The 26814-nt window shown below is 42.7% G+C and overlaps 1 protein-coding gene across 1 annotated transcript; it reads left to right on the forward strand.

The window, feature by feature from the left end:
- The first annotated feature begins 667 nt into the window (after positions 1–667).
- Tbr1 (T-box brain transcription factor 1) lies at positions 668–10417 on the forward strand. The gene is given in 6 exon segments (NM_001191070.2): positions 668–1613; positions 2188–2342; positions 2901–3022; positions 3568–3726; positions 4861–4922; positions 7899–10417. Coding segments are annotated over 6 exon segments (2046 nt in total). The 5' UTR covers positions 668–921; the 3' UTR covers positions 8755–10417.
- Positions 10418–26814: the final 16397 nt, after the last annotated feature.

A 26814-nucleotide genomic window follows, 5' to 3' on the forward strand; every position in this document is an offset into this window, starting at 1 on the left:
TTATGATTATTTCAAAACTTAAAAAGGAGATCATAGATTGTCACTGTTTCTGTACCCTAGCCGGAAACCGAACCTTCCTGAGGTGGGTTGATGGGTGGGCTAGCCGCTTCGCCTCCTTATCTCTCTTAAGGCTGTGGCTTTCAGCGGCTGGAGGTTTGTTGATTTATTTATTTATTCGTGTAGTTTAAAGTGGGGGAGGGGGCGTCAAGGACACGCAGCACCGACTCAACAAAGCACAGGCTCAGGTGTGTATGCTTCTGCGTATTAACTGGAAAAGACAGACTCTGGAAGTTTTACAGGGCGAGAAGAGGCCACCGGCTCGCGCTTTGTATACTTTGCACTTGAAATCGTTACATTCAACTGAATATTTGGCTCATTCAGATCCGAAAAGTCTCCTAGCATCATCGAATTCCCTCCTCCACCCCTCCTCTCTAAAGAGAGAAGGGGGGGGGGTTAGGAAATGTTTAGTAAATTGCACATCTTTGAATCTTCCTAAAGCAGTGGTCACAAAGCTTAAAGGTGACATAACAGAGCTCACGTAAACCAACACACTTTCCCCACCCCCCAAGCCAACAATAAAATCATCCCCTTCAATTTGCCATGATCGTCGCGACCAGGAGCCAGGTGATTATCCTAATTAATGTCTATCTAATTAAATTACTGTCAGCAGCTAACCAATGGCAGGAGCCGTTTCATCGGCTGCATAAGCAGCAAGATCAAAAGTGAGCCTTTTCTGATTGCTGCATAGTGTCAATTGGCCAATCTCTTCTCCCAGGGAAAAAAAAAGTAAATCAAACCTTTGAGAAGCATTTGCTGGTTGAAGTGCTTTCTGTCTAGTGAGGGGTCTGTGGATTCCTAGTTTATGATAAACAGGACTTTAAAACCCAGGGACGGGAGGGCCAGCCTTCAGGTTCTAGAGCTATGCAGCTGGAGCATTGCCTCTCTCCTTCTATCATGCTCTCCAAGAAATTTCTCAATGTGAGCAGCAGCTACCCACATTCGGGCGGATCTGAGCTTGTCTTGCATGATCATCCCATTATCTCGACCACTGACAACCTGGAGAGAAGTTCACCTTTGAAAAAAATTACCAGGGGGATGACGAATCAGTCAGATACAGACAATTTTCCTGACTCCAAGGACTCACCAGGGGACGTCCAGAGAAGTAAACTCTCTCCTGTCTTGGACGGGGTCTCTGAGCTTCGTCACAGTTTCGATGGCTCTGCTGCAGATCGTTACCTCCTCTCTCAGTCCAGCCAGCCACAGTCTGCGGCCACCGCTCCCAGTGCCATGTTCCCGTACCCCGGCCAGCACGGACCGGCGCATCCCGCCTTCTCCATCGGCAGCCCCAGTCGCTACATGGCCCACCACCCGGTCATCACCAACGGAGCTTACAACAGCCTGCTGTCCAACTCTTCGCCGCAGGGCTACCCCACCGCCGGCTACCCCTACCCACAGCAGTACGGCCACTCCTACCAAGGAGCCCCATTCTACCAGTTCTCCTCCACCCAGCCCGGGTTGGTGCCCGGCAAGGCGCAGGTATACCTGTGCAACAGGCCACTTTGGCTGAAATTTCATCGGCATCAAACGGAGATGATCATCACTAAACAGGGAAGGTAATGCTACTTTTCTTGGCTGCCGCTGTTCCAGGCGTGACCCTGGGCGAACGCACCCAAGTTGTGACCGCCGGGCAGCGACTATGTGGGGTCGGGGAGCGGAGTGGAAAGGCGCTCGGGTGCGCCCTGGAGTTGGCTGGTTTTGGAAAAGGGGAAAGTGGAAGGGATAATAACCACCGTGGTGATGTTTGGTGGCGGGGAGCCTGCTGTGCCAATGCGGTCGGAGAACCAGTCGGTGGCTGGAGCAAGACGAAGAGCCGTGGCCGCTAACAGGCTTTCAGAGCAACTCATCGAAGCTGGCCTGTGCCGACAGGTGGAGAAGCAGGCCGCCAACCCGGCTCTCTACCGAGCAATCCGTCCCCCAACTCCAGAGCGCTCGGTGCTCTCCCCGACTTCGGTCCTACATCTTCCCTTCTCCCACTCTCCCTTTCTAGATCAGCAAACATTCGTTCAGACACGCGGCGAGGACAAGTTTTGCTTAGCTTTCTGGCGCCCCGCTTCTTGCAGCATTTAATCTTTAACATTTATTTTCTTTTTTTCCCCCTTGCTTTCTCTCTCTTTTTAATTCAAACAGGCGCATGTTTCCCTTTTTGAGTTTTAACATTTCTGGTCTCGATCCCACCGCTCATTACAATATTTTTGTGGATGTGATTTTGGCGGATCCCAATCACTGGAGGTTTCAAGGAGGCAAATGGGTTCCTTGTGGCAAAGCGGACACCAATGTGCAAGGCAAGTCCTTCCAATTAACACGTTTTCTTGACACTTATTTAGGTGAGAATGATTAATTAAAGCCTTTTGTGGACTGGCTCGAGCGACTTTTTAAAACGGTCGGCCAATGACTTCCTAAAGAAGAGAGGGACAGGGGACAGACTGAGCGGCAAGAAAGGGGAGGATTATGCAAAAGCTATTTTAATCATTCCCAGTTAATGGGAAGAAATCGCGGCTTAAAAAAAAAAAAAAAAAGAAGCCCAGCTAATGGTCCTCTCTGTGAAGGTGTGTGTGTGTGTGTGTGTGTGTGTGTGTGTGTGTGTGTGTGTGTGTGTGATGTGGTACAGAGTTGGGACTGGACAGTAAAGCTATTTTAATAATCTCCAGTTAAGAGAAGAAAGTATGCCCCCCTCCAAAAAAAAAAACAGGTAATGGGTTTCATTGTGAAGTGAGGTGTGTGTGTGTGTGTATGTGTGTGTGTGTGTGTGTGTGTGTGTGTGTGAGTGTTTCGTGTATTAAGGAGTTGGGACTGGGCAGTGCCCAGAGCAGCATATGTAAACAAGCTATTTCTTTATTAAGGAAACCGGGTCTATATGCATCCGGATTCCCCCAACACTGGGGCTCACTGGATGCGGCAAGAAATCTCGTTTGGAAAATTAAAACTTACCAACAACAAGGGAGCATCAAACAACAATGGGCAGGTCAGTCTCTCTCTCTCTCTCTCTCTCTCTCTCTCTCTCTCTCTCTCTCTCTGTAACACACACCCTTCTTTAGTTTACAGCAGCAAAGAAACACGGTAGAATTTATTTCGATCAATGAAGACTTCAAATGTCACAATTCTGCCTCCCCAAATTATATTTAACCCATAAAGTTGTTCTCTTTGCCTCCTATCTGACTTTTTTCTGGAATTCACCTTTCCAGAAGCAAATACTGGTTGATTTCGAAAGGAAACAGAGTTGAGATTTGTAGGTTGTGAAAAATCTTTGTTCCTCTTCTAAGGAGGACCAGGGGAAAGGATTGTCTTTCGGGCTTCATTATCCTCAGTGCCCGGAGGATCCTGGCTTCCAAAGGTACCTGGGCCAGGGTATCCTGGCTACCCTGTCACCAGGAGGCGAGTCCCACAGCCAGTTTGGAGCAGCGGCCTCCAGTTGGCTCAGCCTGGCCCAGAGCGAGCCCCGGGGCTGGTGCGGGCTGGTGCGAACAGGCGCGGTAACAGCGCTCGCTCTCCTTTCTCTTCGCCGGACAGATGGTGGTTTTACAGTCCCTGCACAAGTACCAGCCCCGTCTGCACGTGGTGGAAGTGAATGAGGACGGCACAGAGGACACCAGCCAGCCAGGCCGCGTCCAGACGTTCACTTTCCCAGAGACTCAGTTCATCGCTGTCACCGCCTATCAGAACACCGATGTAAGGAAGCTCGGGGCTGGGCACGGGGCGAGTGGTATCTCCATAGTCCTTAGTCCACTCTGCGCGGACTAACCTGGGCCACAGCTGGCCCTACAGCACGATTTAGGGTAGGGCTAGGGGCCTGCTAGGCCCTTCCTCCAGATACCAAGCTGGTGGGAAAAGCTCTGCCTGCTTGCCTCCAGGTCTAAGGTATCGACCGGCCCAGCTGAGTTTTGGATACCTCTTTCTAGGACCAATGCTTTTGGAGCCTTAGTTTGGTCCTTAAACTAGAATACGTTAAAACGTGCATTTTCTTCCTTTCAAAGAAAAAAAATGTCTTTTTTCTCTCTCTCTCTCAACAAACAGGCAGATCTACCCCGTGAATTCCATTAGCAAGCTATGAAATCTAGAATAATATGTTTCTAAAATCTCAGAACTGGTGGCTAAAATGAACAGATACTACTGTTCTGAGAGTTCGACACAGAAAACAGAGTGCACACAGACACATTCGTAGACATGAAATGTGCGAAGGCCAATAAAATAAAATTATAGGGACTGATGGACTTTCCTAGCACATGAACTTTCGAAGTATTTGCAAAAGCTGATTTTAGTAGCTGTTGTGACTTTAGAGGTACAAAAGTTCTGTGTTTCTATGTTTTGTCAAGTAAGTGAAAATTATTTCAGAAATGAAATAATTATTTCATATCAATCTAATTTTAAGATGCAGCTTACAGTTTTTGTTTGTTTGCTTGTTTGCCTGTGTGTGTGTGTGTGTGTGTGTGTGTGTGTGTGTGTGTGTGTTGAGAATCAGAATTAGCTCATTAAAAAAAATCTCTGGTCAAACTCTTGAAGACAGTAATGAGTTAAAGTTTTTAAGGGTTTTTGGAATGACTATTTGAATTAAATCATAGCACACAGGAGTGCTAACTGAAATGCCTTTTAGGTATTATCAATTTAAACCTGGTTCTTATAACATTCCGAATACTTTATCACTTTCCTTTCCTGCTAGTCTCTTAAAATTTTGTTAGAGAACTTTGCTATTTAATGACTCAGTAGGCCCAAGCCCCTGCCAAACAGCAGATGATATATTTTCAAACACACACCTTCTAATGTAGAAGATGAGGTCACAATCACTCTTCTGTTTTTTTTTTGCAGATTACACAACTAAAAATAGATCATAACCCCTTTGCAAAAGGATTTCGAGATAACTATGACACGTAAGTAGTTTTACATGTTTATTTTTTTCTTCCTCAGATAGCTGCTAAATTGGCCATTAGCTTAGGGTGTATTGTTGTGTTTAAGGATTTCGAAAGTCGAAGTGAGTGAGAAAATTGTTGGTGATCTTCCCTTCCTTATTTTGTTGGTTCGCCCTTTGGTGACCTCATGGCTTGGTATTTGTGTGATTTTGGTTAAAAGTTTCCTGTACTCATCTGTAGCTTTCTTTCAAATTCCAAAGTTATGGTGGCCTCTGGTGTTAGCTGGCTGGCTGGCTGGGGGAGCTGCCCTGGTTCCCCCCAGTGCATGCTGTACGTGTGGCTGCAGATGCTCAGCTTAGCCGTCTGTCTAAACCGGGCAATTCTGCCTGAGAGTGCATGGGTCTCTGGCAGTTGTTACAGTCTTCTTGGCATATGTGGCTTTTATTTACCCATTTCTGAGTTTTATGTGGAAGCATTTCCTGTGACGTTTACTATGGACTGAATGAAAATGTGCCTTCGCTGGGCACGTTGGTGGGCAGAACTTAACTTACAGTCACTGCCGACTCTGGGCAGCTCTGAGCTATGGTTGCCTCTTATTTCTAAGCTTCAGAAGAAAAATGTCTTATCTCACTTTTTGCATCTGTGGTTTAATTAAATGTGTTGGTTCCCTTTCTTCAGGTCCCCTTACCCATCTCTAGGTCTTTTTCAGAGCAAGGCTGTCCTCTGGGACAGCCAGAGGTGTAAACTGAACGCTTTCTAGATTCATTGTGGGATTTTCACCCAGGACTTATTGTCCCTAAGAGTTTTCAGATGGTGTCATACAGCAAAATGTGAAGTGGGGTTGCGCGATTCACCTACTTTTTTTATGACTAGAAAACATAAAGGAAAAATATGTACTTTAATTTTCTGGCTTTGGGATAGAGCTAAAGCCTTAAAGTCTTTGACTAGGAATAAATTAGACGTGTTGGGGAAAGAGACAGGTAGCCCTTTAGCCCATTCCAAAGATGTCCAACTGAGAAAGTCAGTGCTATCTCCTAGCTCCAACTTTCTTATGTGTCTCCCAAAGGCAGTTCAAAGGAGCCCAACCTCATGAATATAATTCTCTGCATTGAAACTTTGCCACTCCAAGTCTTAAAATACGAGGAAAAAGGTGGGCCCAATACAGTGGAAAGAACGAGGCCTGAGAGACCTGGGATGCTGGAAGATAGCTGTATAGGTTCTGGACTTTTAATTCTGTTAAAATAAAATAGCATTTATTTTGCACAAATCAATTCAGTAACCCTAAGTGGTCTGAGACCTGGATAGGCATCTAAACTATCTTTTTAGGCTGCTTCTTTCTTTTGACGGATATTGTGGTGGTAAACAGAGAAGACATTTGTACCTTGCTAATTGTTTCCCTCCCCCCTCCCTTTTTAAAATTTGAAACTGGAACTAAGTTTCAGGAGAGGATTTTTTTGGGGGGAGGGATAAACAGAATGCACCTGAGCAGCCATAGCTACTCCCATCTACCCCTCTTCCTGTAGCTGCCTTCCGTTGGATATGCCCCTTCCTTTCTTAAATCCATGCAAGTTCCTGATCTGTGTAAAAGTAATCCCTGGGTCTGGGGAATGAAAGTTGAGTAAATTCAACAATCTCTTTCCTCCTTAAGGTTGGTAATGTGGGCCTTGTTTGATCAGAGAGCAATGGTGGGAGGGCATGAGAGTTCAGAGGATCCTAGAAGGTTGCTTGGCCACACCCTGGGGAGGTTTTCCCCCCTTGGGGTTAAGATCTGACACTACTGAGGCACTCTTTCAAACAGTGTGTTGATTAAAGATGCAAACACTTGTGTGTGAGCTAAAGAGCGAGGTATGTGTGTATGTGTTGGAGGAAACTCTTATCCAACTCCAACCCTAATGGGGTCTCCTAGCCCTGTTAATAAATGTTTATTTTATCTAAAGTAATTCCCCCAAACACATTCTCTCTTGATTAGTGATCAAATTCTTGAACTTTCCGCTGCCTCGGTTTCCTCCTCAGGAAAGTAAGAGTCATACACAGCACCTAAGGGGATTGCTGTGAGCGACACAAATCTATCTGTGCTCATGTAAACAATCTCTATCTAACAGTCAGGCGCAGCTAAACTCTGTAAGGGTTAGCCATTGTTAGTGCTAGGCTGTTGGATCTAGGGTGATAGCTGCAAGAGTTTCCCCAGAGGGTCTTTCTCCTCCACGTTTTCTTCTAGTAATGGGCCAAAAGCTGGGTAGGAAAAAAATGAGAGTAAAGCACACTTCTTTCTAAAGAATTTTATTGATCAATGAGTATTTCTTCCAAGAAGTAGTTTGTTTGCCTGCGTTGGTAGAGGCTGGAGTTAAAGGGCTTACATAAGGGAAAGTCGAAAAGTACCTTAGAGGATTCCAGCAGCAATCCTCTGGGGCTCTGAAGGTCAGTGGAAGTCCACCTTTGAGGATATTACCTGGACATATAGGTCCCCATCCTTCCCATGCTGATTTCCCCTCTGGGGATTTCTTAAACTACCCCCCCCCCAAAGGGAAAGGAATGGTTTGAAGAACTCAATGGACCCAGGAGGTCTTAAATGAGTGGAGAGAGTATGTCACTTGCTTAGAAACTTCACTCAGAAATTTATCAGAGAGGAAAGGCCCAACGGGCAAATAGCACCTTGATGCCTGTATAACTCTGTCATAGTGTGAGCACAATGCTGGTTAAGTGTATTTAGGCCCCATCTTGGTCCTGGTGCATTTAGCGGGAACAGGGGACCATGGAAGACCTCCACTCTTCTTTTTGCGTCCCGCTCAGGTTCCAGCAGTTGAACTGGTATCTTTGCAGTTTAGGCCAGACAACTTGCGGGTGTGTGACCTTCTGCCATCCCCATCCAGTATGGCAAGCGCAACCTACAGCTAGACGGTGTGCGGGTGGGCAAAAAACTAGAGGTGGCTTTCCCTCCAGGACCCTAAAGGGACCTCCGCACCACCCCTCGGTTCTTTCTGTCTCCCTCCCCCCCAGGATCTACACGGGCTGCGACATGGACCGCTTGACCCCGTCGCCCAACGACTCTCCGCGCTCTCAGATCGTGCCCGGCGCTCGCTACGCCATGGCCGGCTCTTTCCTGCAAGATCAATTCGTGAGCAACTACGCCAAGGCCCGCTTCCACCCGGGCGCCGGCGCGGGCCCCGGGCCTGGCACGGACCGCAGCGTGCCGCACACCAACGGGCTACTGTCCCCGCAACAGGCCGAGGACCCGGGCGCGCCGTCGCCGCAGCGCTGGTTCGTGACGCCGGCCAACAACCGGCTGGACTTCGCGGCCTCGGCCTACGATACGGCCACGGACTTCGCCGGCAACGCGGCCACGCTGCTGTCGTACGCGGCCGCGGGCGTGAAGGCGCTGCCGCTGCAGGCCGCGGGCTGCACGGGCCGCCCGCTCGGCTACTACGCCGACCCTTCCGGCTGGGGCGCGCGCAGCCCTCCGCAGTACTGCGGCGCCAAGTCGGGCTCCGTGCTCCCCTGCTGGCCCAACAGCGCTGCGGCCGCCGCGCGCATGGCGGGCGCCAACCCCTACTTAGGCGAGGAGGCCGAGGGCCTGGCGGCCGAGCGCTCTCCGCTGGCGCCCGCCGCCGAGGACGCCAAGCCCAAGGACCTGTCCGACTCCAGCTGGATCGAGACGCCCTCCTCGATCAAGTCCATCGACTCGAGCGACTCGGGGATTTACGAGCAGGCCAAGCGGAGGCGGATCTCTCCGGCCGACACGCCGGTGTCCGAGAGCTCGTCCCCACTCAAGAGCGAGGTGCTGGCCCAGCGGGACTGCGAGAAGAACTGCGCCAAGGACATAGGCGGCTACTATGGCTTCTACTCGCACAGCTAGGCCGCCAGCCCGCTCGCCCGTGCCCCCGGCCCCTCCTCAGCTCGGCCCCACGTCCTCCTCCCCAGGCCCGCTCTTGCGCACTCGCTCTTTCACTTGACGCTCGATGACCGTCTGCGGGGATAAGTGCAGGTCTCCCACTATGATTTTAAAACTTTTTTTTTTCTCTTTCTTTCTGCACAGCCATCTCTGCAGTTAGCGCACCGACCTTGAACCTGGCTGTAAACCTTGTGGTTTTCCAACTTTTCGTCTATGAAGTTATGATCCTCCCTTTTTTATTTTTCTCTCTCCTTGTCCCCCCTCACTCTCTCCTTCTTTCTCTTGGAATGAAACTCTTCAACTTTAGGAGACCTGGGCAATCCTGCCAGGCGTCAGCGATTCCGACCCGCCTTGTCTTGGCCTCCCTATTAACCGTAGGATGTTGACTCTAGAACCTGCACCCACCCAGCGCGTCCTTTCTTATACCCGAGTGGATGGATGGATGGATGGATGGTAGGGATGTTAATACTTTTAGTGGAACAAAGCCTGTGAAATGATTGTATATAGTGTTAATTTATTGTAACGAATGGCTAGTTTTTATTCTCATCGTCAAGGCACAAAACCAGTTCACGCTTAACTTTTTATACCCTTCCTTTTTTTCTCCTTTTCTTTTTCTCCTCTCATTCTTTCTCTTCCCCCGCCCCCTTTGTTTTCTTGTGAGATATTAAAGATATTCTAAGAGGCTCTGGAAACACGAAACAACACTTCATAGTGGTGGCTTTCTCACTTCTCAGTTCGTTGCATGATGTAACCACTATGTGCCCCAGTGCACACAGCATAGCTAAGGAGAATCCACCTGAACATCTATAAAAGCTAGTCGTCTGTTCCTAGGCGAGTCGATTAAGCGACATGCTTGCCACACAGACATAACTGGAGTTGTATGTGTCCCTCCCTCCCTCCCTCCTGAATGGAATAGCTCCACATCAGCAATATTATTTTGCCTTATTTGTTTTTCCCCAAAGTGCCAAATCCACTACTGGTCTGTGCAGGTGCCAAATATGCTGATAAACTGTTTCCGACTATCTTTTCAGTCCCCACTCCACCTTTCTATGCTGTAAATCTTTGTAATGAATAATCTACTAATGATAGAGATGACTGAATTGTTGGTAACTATAGTGTAGTCTAGTGAAGATGAATTGTGTGAGTTGTATATTTTACTGCATTTTAGTTTGAAAACAATTCCCCCGCCACTTAGAGACAGCTGAAATTTGACTTTCTTGGGAAAACACTTAGCATTATTGCAAGTAAGACTGATTCCCCCCAAGTCTTGTTATATTTGATAAGGAGCATTAATCCCCCTGGAAATAGATTAGTAGGATTTCTAATGTTGTGTAGCAAACTTATACTTTTTTTGTACTTTAAAATCAATGTGAAATATGCATCATACACAATATTCAATCTAGATTCCAGTCTATGGGGGGATTTTTCCTAATAGGAATTCAGGGTCTAAACGTGTGTATACTTTGGCTCTTCTGTAAATCAAATGTTGTGATTTTTATATTTGTTTTGTTTTGTCTGTGAATTGAATAATTTATACAAGTACACACTCCACTGAGAATCGTTTTGTTTTCTGCTCGTTTGTATCGTCTGTGTATAACAAGTAAAATAAATCTGGTAAAACGCTAAATATGGTGTTGAGAGCAGTTTACAGTTTGCAAAGAATTATTATAGGTTATGGCTTTTAAGGGTTAAGAAGACTAGCCCCTCTTCCTTCTGCTCTGGGCAGTCTTACAGTAGCCACTTCCCACACCCCTGTTGTTTCATAGTACCACCAGGGATTACTTTTTTCCTATTTATTTACAGTTATTCAATTCCCTATGAGTGTAGTTCTCTTTACTGCTGTATGTTTTCTCTAGGAAAATATATGAACTGTCTTTATCCTAGTTCTCATTCTCTCCGGAGGGGGAATAACAGGAAAAGGAGGGTCTGCAGAGGAGTTAAGGATTTCTTTAAAATTCATACAGTAGTTTGTGAGGCATCAGGTTAGAGTAGGGTATAATTTAAGGCAAGTCAAGATAAACTGTTGCCCGCAGATGCTGAACATTTTGGTTTTACAAAGAGGTCTTGGAGGTGACTGGTGAATCTTTATAAATGCAAACTTGGAAGGGCCTACATTTCTGGAGAGGGAGGTTTCAGAGTATTGTTTCCGGTGCAGTGGAGAAAGACCCACAGAACCAATACACGAAAGAACCGAGTTAAAAACTTGCTTTGGGTTAGGGATTGGAGGTGATGCTTGGGGTCGCCTTCTCGGTGTCTTCTGTAATGGGATTCTTGCCACAGTTTTACCCAGGTCAGGTCCCCACCCTTGAGAGCAAATGGCGATGAGGAATTACATGAGAAAGTTTTCAAGTCTATCTTTACCTCATAGAGGCGACTTCTGTACTTTGGTCTCCAAAGAGAGGGTGACTCCTGAAAGGGACAAGATAAATGGTTCAACCTTCTCCGTTAGTCTCAATTGGCCTGGGGTGACAGAAGTAAACTTATCAGAACCCAGAGACCATCCGTGTCCCCTTTGTGGTGCGACAGATGTAAAGAAGCTTCAAAATTGCAATTAACATGAAAAGTCGTGAGGGAGATTACACTGACTTGCCTTCCCTGGACAATCCTGCCGCTAGACGGCGTTCCGTGGAGTCTTGTGTGCCACGGAGAGGGAAAAAAATGATGACTGATTTTTCCTTTGTTTTTCTTTTCCCCTCTCCTCACCTAAGAAGTAAAGACGAACGACCAAAAAAACACCAAACACGGCGTATGGTGTGTGTGTGTGTAGGGAGAGGAGTGGAGCAGTGTGTTCCCGTGACCACGCACCCGCCCGGGGCTGCACTCTCAGCCTGCCGGTCCGCCCGCTTGCCCGCTTGCCCGCCCAGGCCCAGCAGCAGCACGTGCAGCCATGTGCGCGAGCGCGCTCTCGCGGGGGTCAGGGCTCCAGGGCGCGTGGCCGCGGGTTGGCCGAGCGCGCTCCGACCCCAAGCCCACTCGCGGGAGCGCGCCTCCCCGACTGCGTCCCCCTCCATGCCGACCCCCGCCGCTTCCCCGGCCCGGTCGGGGCGAGGCCGGGAGTGGTGTCAAGTGCGTAAGCGAAGCCCTTAGCCTCCGAGGAGAGATTTCACAGGAACGAAGCGCCTCGTGCTGAAAGACGAGCCTTAGCTGCTCTTAGCAAGCTTAAAAACACCGGGGAGGTCGTTTCCCTCGCAGCTCCGCCATCTGCTGTGTGGACTGAGTCAGCGTGAGGTAAATCTGCAGCCACGCGCTCCTCTCGGGGGCTGTATGCTTTCTGGTCCCCTTGACAGCACGAGCCCTTCTCCTCCTCTGCAGGAGGAGCCTGGGTGTCGGCGGAGTGAGGGGACTGTGGCTGCTGAGACGCCGCCGGTCCGAGGACAGGCAATGTTGGCCCCGGGGGCGGCCCAGGTCACGCCCCAGGCGGCTCATCCAAGTCGAGGCCGGAGAGGGATGGCCGGAGAGGGATGGCCGACCCTAGCTGTCAACTCAGTCCCCTCAGTTCTCAATGGCGCGTTTCTACACAAGGAAATGCAGGAAAAGAGGCAAGGGCGCACTGCCTTGGCCTTCCTTCGCCCGCTTCCAGCCTGTAGCCACCCGCGCCCATCTTGCAGGCCTTCAACCTCTTCGCCCTGCGCTGGTCGTGGAGAGCTGCTGGGGCCGTGAGGCGCCGCCCTGAGGCCTAACCCGCGAGCGGATGCCTGCCTGAGGCCGCGATGGCGGCGGGATCCGAGGGCCTACCAGGCTGGCACGCATGTGGAGCCCAGCCTTAGGCCTCAGGCCTAAACAAGCTGCTCAGCGAACTTGCAAGACAGTGGGCACATGGGTGGAGGGAAAGCCTGGGGTCATGCTGCAGGGTCAGGGCATCACCACCTCCAACCTCAGGCTCTTCTTGCCTGATGCAAAGCCAGGCCTCTGTACTCAATAGCCTTCAACCTCTAACAGCATTTTAATCATTATTGTTTGATCTGCTGGAGCTTATGCATTTATTTCACGAATCACATTGTTCGTGGTGTTTAAAGCAAATAACGGGAGCTATTAGCAGTTAGGATCTTAGGGCATGTGGACAACTTTACATCCTTAAATACTGAAGTTATATTTCCTCACAAATCCAACTGTTAACAGTTCTTAATTCTTAAGTGACTCACGTTTTGAGGGGTGATATTATTTATTCTTTTAGCAGCGAGGTTTTAAAGGCTCATTTAGATCCAGGTTAGGAACAAAGCTCGATTGAATGGAGGTCATATATGGAGGCCATATTTATTCTTAAAGAGAAAACTATATGATATTCCGACAATGCATGTTTATAAATGATTTTATGAAAACAATGAACTTGGTCTCAAGTGCAGCGCCTTGTGTACATGTGTCTGGGTAGTCAGTCACAGGGATAGAAAAAAAAGAGTAGAACCCATGATCCTGTGTTAAAACGAACCTGTCTAGATTCCCTTGAAAGAAATAGCAACAACAGATAAGCTTATGTATGAAGTATAAAACTTTGAGGTCAGTAACTGATTCAACTTTTAAAGTATTTAATTTAGTATGGTGGCAACTGTGTGGCTAATTTTAATATTGAAATGAGTAATATTGTAGCCTAATCTGAAATAGTTTTTTAAAATGGGACCTTTTAAGTACTTCAAATCTTTGTGAATTATTAAAGTCATTGAAGTTAGACTTTCTTTTCCCAGATCAAGAAGATGAGAGTCTCTCTGAGAAGACAGACAAAACAGGCAAGAGCCATTGCCATTGCATTATATACTTAGTGTAGATCGACTGTTTTGAGAGTTGTATGTCTTGTTTTCCCTCTTTGGCTTGTGTATTAGGTTGTCACACTTAGAGAAATCCATTCACTTGAAAGAAAGCCCCACCGCTTTCACAGTGAAGTAAACTTGATGGTGTATAAGTCATTGGTCTCATCTGAGCTGATTATGTGTGCCTTGCGTGTATTTTACACCCACAGTATGCTTTGCAGCGGTGTTCAAGGCTTGGCGTGAAAAATTTGATTTGAATAGTTCCATTAATCCAATGGGGGAAAATATGGCTTAATAGACTTTCTGCTGATAGCTCCCCCTCTTACTAAGCTAACTCTGAAATAAATATATAATCTAGTATTAGGAGCATGGCATTTAAAAGACCCTTGCTGGTAATATTTAATTTAATATATATACTAGCTGTGACATTATTAGTACAATGATGCTGAACCACAAGCTGATTCTTCACAGATGTTTGACCTGTTACTTGTCACCAGATTACTTATAAGCATACCCTGAACTTTCTACTTCAATTTTGTTTTTAAATTGTTTTGGATTTCAAGTCTTTAAAAATATCTGCATGACAGAGTGTTCATTGTATATACAGAGAAGCATTTGTATTTTGCATCATGGCACACCTTTTTAATGAGGAGGCTGATGGGAATTAGGATGGGAAGGCATCTCTGGAAAGACCTGGTTTTAGCCAGTCTAAGTAATGCCAATAGGAAAAAAAAAGTACAGGATTAATTTCAAGGTAAGAGTTGGACCTGTGTTTTGATGACTGAATACTAAGTTTCAAGAAATAGTAAATTAATTAAACTTTCTGGTTGAAAATAGAACTTTTTTTTACTTATATCAGATTTATTACTTACATTAGGTCCTTTAGGTTTTGCTATAGAGTATTTCTCCTAGAAAAAGTGTACTATATGAGGAGAAAAGCCATTTCAATCCAATCTTATCATTCAGAGGTCTTAAAAAATGCCAACAGCATTGTTCTAAAACTTCAGGGCCTTCCTAATTCACATCTGAACTTTCAGCAGGTATTTGTCATTTATTTTGCCATTCCTACCATGAAAGAAAGGCATTTCAGTCTTAGGAAAATTCAGAAGCAATTTTTTGGTTCTCAGTTAATTCAGTTTCATCTTAAAAGTTCAAATTTAGCAAAGCACATGTTCCCTTGTTCATGCCAAGTGTGATAAAAACTAGTCGAAAAATAAAACCATTGCAAACAAGTAGAACACTGCACTCCAGTGCACACTGTACGGCACATCATTTGTGGGCACATGTAAGTCTGCCTTGGAAAGTTTGTAGAAAACCCCATTATCTCAGAGAGACTTTAGTTGTGCTTTTTAAATAGCTCCTTTCACTATGATAAGCACACACACGAACATTTAGACATTTGTAATCTTCTATCATCAAAAAGTTATTCTTTCTAGAGTTCCAGAATATCTTGTTATGCACAGGAGATAACACTTTTTCTTGATTGTATCTACAATATGAATGAGTAAAGTCACCTACCCTCTTTGAAATGCAGTCAGTTATAGGCTACTTTGTGGAATTCTAAATTTAACCTCTCTGTTTATAATACGAACCTACCATATATATGTATATACATATATATGGAGCTTAATATTCTTGAACTTCCATGAATAAAATATACATGGGCCTTATGTAGATGAAGTTTAGGCTGTCTGCAGTCAGCACACTAATTTTTCGAGGCTGTTCGGTTATAATATATGTTTCTGTTATTTCAGATGTCTAACTAGATTAAAAATTTATGGACGACAAAGCAGTATTTCTAATTAAAGTGTTTCCAAAGTGGCTAGTGCATTTATAACTTCTGGGTTTGAATGAAAAATTAAAAGTTTGGATACAGTTTTACCAAATAATAGCACTGTTTACTGCCCAGAAGCCTTCTTTTGAGAAAACAGAAACTATAATGAGAATTATAGTTTCATGAGAATTTATCCTTTCATGGTTTACTTAACATAGAATGCTACATATTTTGTTCAAATAAAATCTTTTTCTATCCCTGTTTTAATTTGCTATTCCTTAAAATGACTACATTGCTAATGATTCTTACAGCTCATTCACCTTTGACATTCATTCTCTTGACTTATGCTCACATTCTGCTTTGTTCCTGTGGAGAAAGTCAAAGAAACATACTGACTTTTTCCTCAGCAAGTGTGGCTCTCCATCCTCCATCTCTGCTCCCTCTCTGACACCCATTTTGCCCTTGTTGCAGCTCTTGCCAACAACTTTTTTTTTGCTACCATCCTCAATCTGAGTCTTTATAAACTCTGTCCTGACTCACAGCTTGCTTATTTAAGGTTAAGACTTTTACACTTTCCCCAAAAGCAATTTTAAAGTATGGGAGACAAGTATTACGTGCAGTGGTCCTTTTATTTAGCCCCTCCCATACTTTAAAATTATGTTTTTCCTTTCTTCTATACATCTCTGTATTCAGTTCATCTGGATATTCACTTTTCTATGATCTGGTTTCCCCTTGTGTTTGGGAAAGCACTAGCTACTGTTTTGTGTATTACTGGTCTGGATCCTTTTGTACAGGACATCCTTAGCTATGTGAGCTACTGCGTTTATCTCTTAGATCCATCTGTCAATGCTTTCTTTGATCTTTCTCAATTCGGCTTCCTCATTTGTATGGACACTACTACAATCCTTACTGTGTTCACTAGTGCACTCTCGATTAAAGGCAATGGCCTTGTTACCATATAGTTTATTTTCTTAGCTATTTTAGGCCATAATTAGCCCTTTTGTGACTTGATGTCATAGATTTTGTAACTCCTTTACTTTCTGCCGCTAACTTTTTTTTCTGGCCTTCTCTGTTTTGTTTGCTTGCCCCTTCATTCATCAATTCATTTTCTAAAAAACTTTACTTTTCAACGTGTTTAACTACATATATGCATCTTTCATAAGGTAATTTGCTAGTCGTGTCCCAAGTGATGTGGAAGCAGAGCCGTGAGAAGGCACATCTGGTAGTACTCTTGTTCTCTTACAGAAACAGTCCTCTTTATTTATCTTACAGCTCTATGTAGGACAGTTGGATTGGTTGGTGGTAGTGGACTTCAAGAGACTTCTAGGAGAGGGTAATCTAAGATCTTATGCAGAGTCCTTCACTTGCCCCCACCCCACCTAGTTCTTCCTTGGTGTCCAGGTGCTGAAAAAAATGGCTTTCATTTTTTAAAGCATTATTATTCACATTCTTCTTCATCTCATTGTCTTCATCTACCTGATGATGTTTTTACTCTGATAGTTTAATTTATACTCTACATTTCCCTATTTGGCCTTCCTTGTGGAAGCTTCTGATATAAAAGTCATGTTCTTTTTATTCTTGCCTCAAGTTCAATATGATGAGGCTGAAAGTGGAGGCTTTAAAAGTTAATTCTCCCTTTGTGTTAATTCAACCCTTCTAAGGCAGCAACATGAGATGTATGCATCATCAAAAAGCAAGAGATTTCATGACTGTATAATTATACATACTATATATTTTAAAATATGCACATCATTATTGCTCCATTTTTATATAGTCATAAAATGGTGTGTGTGTGTACACGCACGCGCACGTGTGCGCGCGCGCACACACACACACACACACACACACACACACACACTCACATCCTATGCCCACCTAAAAGATCATATAGTACATTTTTAACAATGTATTTGTGAAAATAATTACTTCCAAGTAAGGATTAGAAGTCTTTAAATTTATTATTGCTTAATTTTCACACAGTATAATTTGAATAAGCTGGTGAAAACTTACTATGTTAAAGAAATATTCATATAATGTAACTGAAAATTTGAAGTTGATGCTATGGACTTTTAGAATATAAGTTACGGGGTTGGGGATTTAGCTCAGTGGTAGAGGCCCTGGGTTCAGTCCCCAGCTCCCAAAAAAAAAAAAAAAAAAGAAATAGAATATAAGTTACTTATATTCATTGGTTTTAAAAAATAGAGTTCAAGGAAATTTGTATCTGAGTGGCTTGTAACAACAGTGAACACAAGCAAGATTTTATTGTTATTGTTTGTTAGTGTCTTACTACCTAGTTCTGGATGGCCTGGAATTCACTGTGTACATCAATTGAATTCACAGAGAAATATGCCTGCCTTTACTTTCCAAGTTCTTGTGATTAAAGATGTGTGCCACTGTGCCTAGCTACAAAAAAGACACTTTAAAGTGATCTATTCTATTTTCATTTGTAAAATAAAATCTTTAAAATGCATTTCAGTTTAATGAGTTGATCTGTTTGTGGCTATTTGACTTTTCTTTTTTGTTGTCTTTTTGAGACAGGGTTTCTCTGTGTAGCCCTGGCTGTCCTGGAACTCACTCTGTAGACCAGGCTGGTCTCAAATTCAGAGACTCACCTGCCTCTGCCTCCTGAGTGCTGGAATTAAAGATGTATGCCACCACTGGCCAGCTGATGATAATCTGGCTTCTTAATGGAGTTCAAATTCAAATCTTATGAGCTAGGATAGAGTTCCTGCTACAGAGCGACTTTCAAAGTTTTAAAAATGGAAACACACAAAGTCTCCCAAAATATTATTTATCTTTACCACATTCAATTTGTTTCAATATTTTAAACTTACCTTGGATGTTATTAAAAAGAAGATTCTAGATATGACCTAGAAAACATAGTTCATGCTTCTCTTGGATAGTGGCTTTTCATTTGAAAAAATAAGGATTCTCTTACAAGTATTCTGTGACAACGTAACAAAATTTGATCAGTCAAGCATGTCCTACTTCTCTCTTGTATTATATCTTTTTATATAAATTTTAGTACTTTGTGATTAGAGGTGTGTATTAGCGTGCCCTGGGTCTTACCTATTTTTTTTTTTTAGTAGTAAGAAAGGTTGAATGCTTTGTTTTAATTTTTCAGCTACTAATGGTGGCAAATGGTACCTGTCCATTATAAATCTCATACCTAAAGAGTAGTGTAATAGTAATTAAAAGTAAAAATGATCACATAGATTGAAGATCATTGACTCTAAACCTTTTCTTTCCATATGGTGTGATTATTGAATTCAGAACCTCTTAGATGTTCGCCAAGTGCTCTGTCACTGAGATATACGCCATAGTCCTTAAAATAACTATTTTCTTGTTTAAAAACTGCATTTTAAAGACTTATTATATTATGTGCATGACTGTTTTTCCTGTATGTATGTGTCTTGTGAGGGTCTGGTACTCTTGAAAGTCAGAAGAGGGAGGTTGGATCCTCTGGAACTGGAATTACAGGGGGTTATGAGCTACCATATAGGTGCAGGGAATTGAACCCAGGTCTTCTGTGAGGGCAATAAGTATGTTTCCACTGGCCCACCTCTCTAGCCCAGTTTCATTTTTAAAAATCCTGTATCAGTGTGGCCATCTTTTAGAGGAGGCAGTTTCGTTGCTTGACTTGGGAACAGCGTTCTGAAGTACAGGTTCCTCACTTCTTGTGTAGGTACATTCTTCTCTCTTCAGCTCTGTGTGAGAGAGGAGTGGGAAATACTGTCTCGGGGACTCTACATCAGCTGGGGAGTAACCTTTACCTGGAAAATGAAATTGAGAACATTCTGGAAGTATTTTCTACTTGGCATCTGATGTCTAAATATGCCAGATAGAGTAATTTCTTCTTATCAGCACAAGCCAGATGCAACGCTGTTTAGTTATTCAGATGGCTTCATAGTTCCCAGTATCCTCCCAAGTCATTTACTTTTAATGGTCACATCACTCAGCAAACAAACAGTAACTTACATATTTGAGAAGTTTTATTCAATATATTTTCAATATATATTCATTATACAAATATCATAGAAACTTGCATTTTTATTTATTCAGATTCAGAATCCCCTAAAGTTCAGAGGGCTATTCAATATTATTATTCCTAGGAAAAAGTCTATTTTATGTACTTTTGTGTTTTGTATACTATTTGTATATGGAAGAATTAAAACTACAGGATGAAATAAGGCCGGTTCTTTTGCTGAGAAATATAATGTAGCTTATAAAGCCTTACCAGCTGTCGGACTCAAAATGCCTAAAATCCGAAGGCTAAAAAAAAGGGCTTGGTTAGGTGTGAGTGTGTGTGTGTGTGTGTGTGTGTGTGTGTGTGTGTGTGTGTGTGTGTACCTGTGTGCATGTGTGCATGCCTGTGTGTGTTCATGAGTGTGTGTGTGTGTGTGTGTGTGTGTGTGTGCGTGTGTGTAACTTTTTTCCATGGCCATGCTGTGTAGCCCAAGATAGTCTTGAGCTCCCCATTTATTGCTTCTGAATGCCAAGTGCTAGGATTGCAGGAGTGCAACACATACCCTACTTGATTTTTGTCATGCTCAACTGAGCTTCTGCTGTGTTTGCAAATCTGCAGCTTCTAGGACTTAAAACTAAGAGGATGAACAAGAAGAAAAATTAAACTTATTGATTCTTATTTCTGAGGTTCTTATTTCTATGATTTGCTTTTCTCAAATGCAGTATGTCATCTGTGCTGGAATTAAGTATTTATTAATGCTCAAGAAACTAGGCAGTCATGTGACCATAGCTTATTATAGCTCACTCCTAAATTTAGATGTGTTCCCAGATTGAAAAATGGTAAAAGGATTAGAACAAATGCACAGCTTTTAGTTTATTCCTTATTTTGGGTTCTATTTTTTGAAATTATGGTTCATTATTCTAATCATATTATATCTATCCTTTCAAAATTATGTTAGAATAATGTAAGACCATTAAACTTTGTATAAATTATACTTCTTTTGTTTGTTCACTTAGTCTTATTCCTAGAAAAATAGTTAAGTTTTTATTACTGAGGCATTTCCTGTTTTTGATTATCTGTATACATTGCTTCTCACTTGTTTCCATCTGCCAATCTTTTGATTATTTTATTTCTTAGTTTCACTTGTTAATAAAAAAGGGAAATTATGGTAAAAATGAAATCTGTTTATTAGTGAATGCAATTTGGCAAGAGAGAAGATACAATATTTCTAAAATAAAATCTTTGGACTAATGGGTTTTATTTATGCTTGCTCTTTTTGCAGTTTAAACTATAATTAAATGAAAAGGTTTTAGTTTGTTCTTGGCAAACCAAAAGCAACACTGCCGATCGTTTCCTTAGATATCCTAATGAGTATGTCTCACTAAGGTGTACTGTTTAATATGCAAATACTTGAACCAAACCTCAGAATTTCTCTGCTATTAGGCAAAGGCTCTCTTGGCTAGACTTCAAACTAAACGTCCCGCTGGCTCTTTTCCCCATTATGGGCTACTTACTCACTGAGGGAGGAGTAATAATAGGCAATATTGCATCCATTTTTTTCCTTCATGCAGGTGATGGTAGTAGTGCGGCACTCCAGTGAGGCTTATTGTAGATGACATGAACTTTCTTCCTTTCATTGTGGTGGTTTTTTTTTTTTTTTGGTTTGTTTTTTTGTTTTTTTGTTTTTTGTTGTTGTTGTTTTTTTTTTTTTTTTTGTCAAAAAGTAGCATCTCTTTACAGAAAGACAAAAACCTGGATATTTATTTCCTATTCAATATAAACTGAAACAGCAAGAACTTCTTATGTATGTTTAATTACTATTTAATTTAGTGAGCCTTTGCTGACTGCTATGATTGAGGCATACGTAAGACACTGGAAACTGGAGCATGAGTTGAATGCATGTTTTCTGTGGCTTCTGAAAACATCGATCTACATGATAGAAAATAGTTAAGTGGTAAGTTCTAGAAGAAGAATAGGAGTAAAATCCTTGAGAGTATAGGACCTGGTATAATTATATCCAGGTGAAGGAATCATGATGGCTTTGATGAGGCTGGACTTACACAAAAAGTTCAGAACATGGAGAGACACTTGGATAGAAAAATAATCGTTAGTGAGGTCAGGAAGATGGAGAAGACAATGGTGTGAGAGGCTAGAGAAAGGGCTAAGCAGTTAAGGTCACTGGCTGCTCTTCTAGGGGAAAGGTTCAGTTTCCAACACCCACTCTGTGACTCACAACTACCTTTGAATCAGTTCCAGGGGATCAGATGCCCCCATGGTCTCCATAGGCACAGCACCTACCCCTACACACAAACACATAATTAAGAAAAACAGAAAAAGAAAAAGAAATGTTGATGCTTGGGAAACAGAATGTGTCAGGAGGCAGACAGAAGGTAATTTAGACATGCTTGGGAACTTCTGTACTCTGGTTTAGGATTAACAAGGTCCTGGATTATTAGACATGCTTGGGAACTTCTGTACTCTGGCTCAGGATTAACAAGGTCCTGGATTATTAGACATGCTTGGGAACTTCTGTACTGTGGCTCAGGATTAACAAGGTCCTGGATTATTAGACATGCTTGGGAACTTCTGTACACTGGCTCAGGATTAACAAGGTCCTGGATTATTAGACATGCTTGGGAACTTCTGTACTCTGGCTCAGGGTTAACAAGGTCCTGGATTATTAGACATGCTTGGGAACTTCTGTACTCTGGTTTAGGATTAACAAGGTCCTGGATTATTAGACATGCTTGGGAACTTCTGTACTCTGGCTCAGGATTAACAAGGCCCTGGATTATTAGACATGCTTGGGAACTTCTGTACTCTGGCTCAGGATTAACAAGGTCCTGGATTTTATCCCATCACTGAACAATTGGACTATGACCAATAGGAATCATCCATAAGCTTGAATGACTTCTAGTATATACTGTAAGAAACAATGTGTATTAGTATACAATTTATATTTCCTACTTAATATACTTAGGCTGCATTTCCATCCAGTACACACTATTTTATTCTTTTAATACCTTTACATTTTGTTGTGTGGAGAAATCATAGCTGATATAGCCAGCTCTTTATGAATTGTAGTTATTGCTAGGTTTTTCTACTGTGAAAGCTATATTTTATATATTTATCCATATTTTCTTGTATCAATAGAATAAAGTTCTAAAAGTATTTTATTTATAAGCTATACAAAATTTGTACTTACTCTCTAAATATATGAAGATTTGCTTCTCCATTTTCTTATCAGTTCCAGTTATGTCAGTCTTGACATAATTAAAATTTTTATAGTATTGATAAATTTAGAAATTGGCATCTAAAATTGGGAGGTATCTACTAACTAGGGAACATATAACTGGGAATTTGTAATCTTGGAATGGGATAGCATGAGGAAAAACATTAAGGAATAAGGTGAGATGCCTTTCTAGACTGACAGTTTTTCTGAAGAATTTGGGAAGAATGGGGCTGGAGAGATGACTTAACAGTTAAGAGCACTTGCTCCTCTTTCTTATAGAGGACCTAGGTTCAGTGCCCAGCATCCACTCGGCAGCTCACAACTGCCTGTAACTGCAGTTCCAGGAGACATGATGACCTCTTCTAGCTTCTGTGAGTACCACAATGCACTCATACACGTTTAAAAAGGAATTGGGAGGAATGTATATTATTTTCATTGAAAAAAATGAAAAAACTGAAGGTAGAATATAGAAAGAATGTAATTTTTATTAATAAATGAGCATTTATTATATTAGTAAGGTTCATGTATGAGAGCATTTTGCACATTGGAATATAGTATACAAATGCTGAGCTGGGCATGGTGGTGCACACCTTTAATCCCAGCACTTGGGAGGCAGAGGCATGAGGGTCTCTGTAAGTTTGAGGCCAGCCTGGTTCTCATAGTGAGTTCCAGGACAGCCAGTTAGAACTAGAGTGGGACCCTGTCTCAAAAAACCAAAACACCCAAACCAAACCAAAACAAAAACACCAAATGCTATTATTAAATTATCTAACAACCTATTAGAGAACACATGACCAACGTAGAAGAGAAAGGAGTAGCAAACCGTTCATTCAGAAATTTCTGACTGAGGTATAATATACTGATCAAAAGGCATCATAAGTTAGCTCATCACGTTGTCCTTTCAGTTTGTAAGCAAACTGTTACATTGCCATAAATAATTATAACTTGTTAATTACATGTTTTGCTTTTATTTTTTATTTTGTGAGACAGTTTATTGCTACTTAACCTAGGCCAGCCTTGGTCTTGCAGTTCTCTTGCCTGAATCTTTATACCCCACCCCCATTTCATTTTTCCCCATTTTTATTAACTTGGGTATTTCTTATTTACATTTCAAATGTTATTCCCTGTCCTGGTTTCCTGTCCATCAGCCCCCTAACCCCTCCCCTCTTCTTCTATAAGGATGTTCCCCTCCCCATCCATCCCCCCTCTACAGCCCCCCAACAATTCTCTACATTGGAGGTCCAATCTTGGCAGGACCAAGGGCTTCCCCTTCCACCGGTGCCCCAACAAGGCTATTCACTGCTACATATACAGTTGGAGCCCAGGGTCAGTTCATGTATAGTCTTTGGATAGTGGCTTAGTCCCTGGAAGCTCTGGTTGGTTGGCATTGTTGTTCTTATGGGGTTGCAAGCCCCTTCAAGCTCTTTCTCTAATTCCTCCAATGGGAGTCCCATTCTCAGTTCAGTGGTTTTGCCTCTGTATTTGACATGCTCTGGTTGTGTCTCTCAGGAGAGATCTATATCTGGTTCCTGTCAGCATGCACTTCTTAGCTTCATCCATGTTATCTAGTTTTGGTGACTGTATATGTATGGGCCACATGTGGGGCAAGCTCTGAATGGCCGTTCCTTCAGTCTCTGCTCTAAACTTTGTCACCATATCCCCTCCTATGTATATTTTTGTTCCCCTTTTAAAGAAGGAGTGAAGCATCCGCATTTTGGCCATCCTTCTTGAGTTTCATGTGGTCCATGCATGGCATTTTGGGTAATTCGAGCATTTGGGCTAATATCCACTTATCAATGAGTGCATACCATGTGTGTTTTTCTGTGATTGGGTTACCTCACTCAGGATGATATTTTCTAGTTCCATCCATTTGCCTATGAATGTTACTTTTTAAACTTTAATATATCCATTATTTTCTGTTACTACATATTGTATTATTTCTCAAGTTGCAGCTGAACAGAGAACAATTCATTCTGAAGATATATTAAAAAGTAAAGAGGCACTATAAAATGTCATGAATTTTCTGTGTATCATTTCCAATAAGAATAGGATTCTTGAATCTTGTGAAATGTTTTCATTATATCAGGATGCACTGGCATGCAGATATGAAATAAATAAATATGAACCTGTTCTGTTGACCCAGGGTAAAACTCTGGTTTCCTGCTCACTGACTTTCTCACTGTTTCTCCAGTGCCTCCTTATGTTGGTTCTACCAACACCATCACTGTTACTGAGAATACAGTGCACAGACGTGTTCTTCAGGTGCTCTGCCATAGAAGACACTAGATGAAAACCTCCATACTGCCTAATGGATCAGTTTATTCCTAGGACGGTAGTGATTACTGGGTTTAATGTACAAAATTCAAAAGGCACAAGGTTTTATTTGCTGAAGAGAACTTTACTTTCTTTTTCTTTTTTCTTTTTTTTTAATTGGATTTTTTAAATTTACATTTCAAGTGTTATTCCCTTTCCCCGTTTCCTGGACATAACCCCCCTATCCCACCCCTTCCCCTTCTTCTATTAGGGTGTTGCCCTCCCCAACCAACCACCCTTTTTACCTGCCCCCCCCCCCCCATGACATTCCCCTACACTGGAGGGTTCAGCCTTGGCAGCCTTCTCCTTACATTGGTGCCCAACAAGACCATCCTCTGCTACATAGACAGCTGGGGCCATGGGTCAGTCCATGTGTAGTCTCAGGATAGTGGTTTAGTCCCTGGGAGCTCTGGTTGGTTGGCATTGTTGTTCTTATGGGGTTGCAAGCCCCTTCAGCTCTTCCAGTCCTTTCTCTAATTCCTCCAACTGGGATCCTGTTCTCAGTTCAGTGATTTGCTGCTAGCATTCACCTCTGTATTTGACATGAGGAGACAGCTACATCAGGCTCTTATCAGCATGCACTTCTTAGTTTCATTAATATTTTCTAGTTTTGGTGGCTTATGTATATGGGCCACATGTGGGGCAGGCTCTGAATGGCCGTTTCTTCATTCTCTGCTCCAAACTTTGCCTCCATATCCCTTCCTGTGAATATTCTTGTTCCCCCTTTTAGGAAGGACTGAAGCATCCTCACTTTGGTTGTTCCTCTTGAGCGTCATGTGGTCTGTGGGTTGTATCTTGGGTAATTTGAGGTTTTGGGCTAATATCCACTTATCAATGAGTGCATACCATGTGTGTTTTTCTGTGATTGGGTTACCTCACTCAGGATGATATTTTCCAGTTCCATCCATTTGCCTATGAATTTCATGGAGTCATTATTTTAATAGCTGAGTAGTAAGTACTCCATTGTGTAGATGTTCCACATTTTCTGTATCCATTCCTCTGTTGAAGGGCATCTGGGTTCTTTCCAGCTTCTGGCTATTATAAATAAGGCTGCTATGAACATAGTGGAGCATGTTTCTTTGTTGTATATTGGAGCATCTTTTGGGTATATGCCCAGGAGAGGTATAGCTGGATCCTCAGGTAGTGCAATGTCCAATTTTCTAATGAACCTCCAGACTGATTTCCAGAGGGGTTGTATCAGCTTGCAATCCCACCAACAATGGAGAAGTGTTCTTCTTTCTCCACATCCTTACCAGCATCTGTTGTCACCTGAGTTTTTGATTTAGCCATTCTGACTGGTGTGAGGTGGAATCTCAGGGTTGTTTTGATTTGCATTTCCCAGATGACTAAGAATGTTAAACATTTCTTTAGGTGCTTCTCAGCCATCCAATATTCCTCATCTTAGAATTCTTTATTTAGCTCTGTTCCCCATTTTTAATAGAGTTATTTGGTTCTCTAGAGTCTAACTTCTTGAGTTCTTGGTATATATTGGATATTAGCCCTCTAGACCTTTACTTTCATTTGTCGATATACATATACTTCATTGATTTTATATGGGCTGGCAAACATAATAGCAAACACAGTTACTCTGTGGCTTGCAAACCACTTGGGTTTGTCATGATTCACACATTGTTTATGAAAAAAAGGAGATGGGATCGTAAGCAGCCAACATCGGTCTTAAGCTTGGTCTGTATCCAAATCTGGCCTTGAATTTCTAATCCTTCTGCCTCTACCTTTCAAGTACTGGGATTATGGGTATATGCCACCATGTCTGACTTCTATGGATTAAAACCATGTGACTTCAAAGAAGTTTCACATGCACTAGAAGCTTTGGGTCTGCTGACTGTTAGGTTTTCCTGAACTGAAGTATTCATTCTGAGATAAGAGATAAATGGTGATTCTCAGACGTTCTGCCTCAGTTTGTTTTTAAAATACCATTCTTTTATGATCATGTTTCTGATAGATCTGTCCACTATGGAATGACATGTGACAAATG

The sequence above is a fragment of the Rattus norvegicus genome, chromosome 3, assembly GCF_021556685.1.
Source record: "Rattus norvegicus strain SHRSP/BbbUtx chromosome 3, alternate assembly SHRSP_T2T, whole genome shotgun sequence".
NCBI classification, from domain to species: Eukaryota; Metazoa; Chordata; class Mammalia; order Rodentia; family Muridae; genus Rattus; species Rattus norvegicus.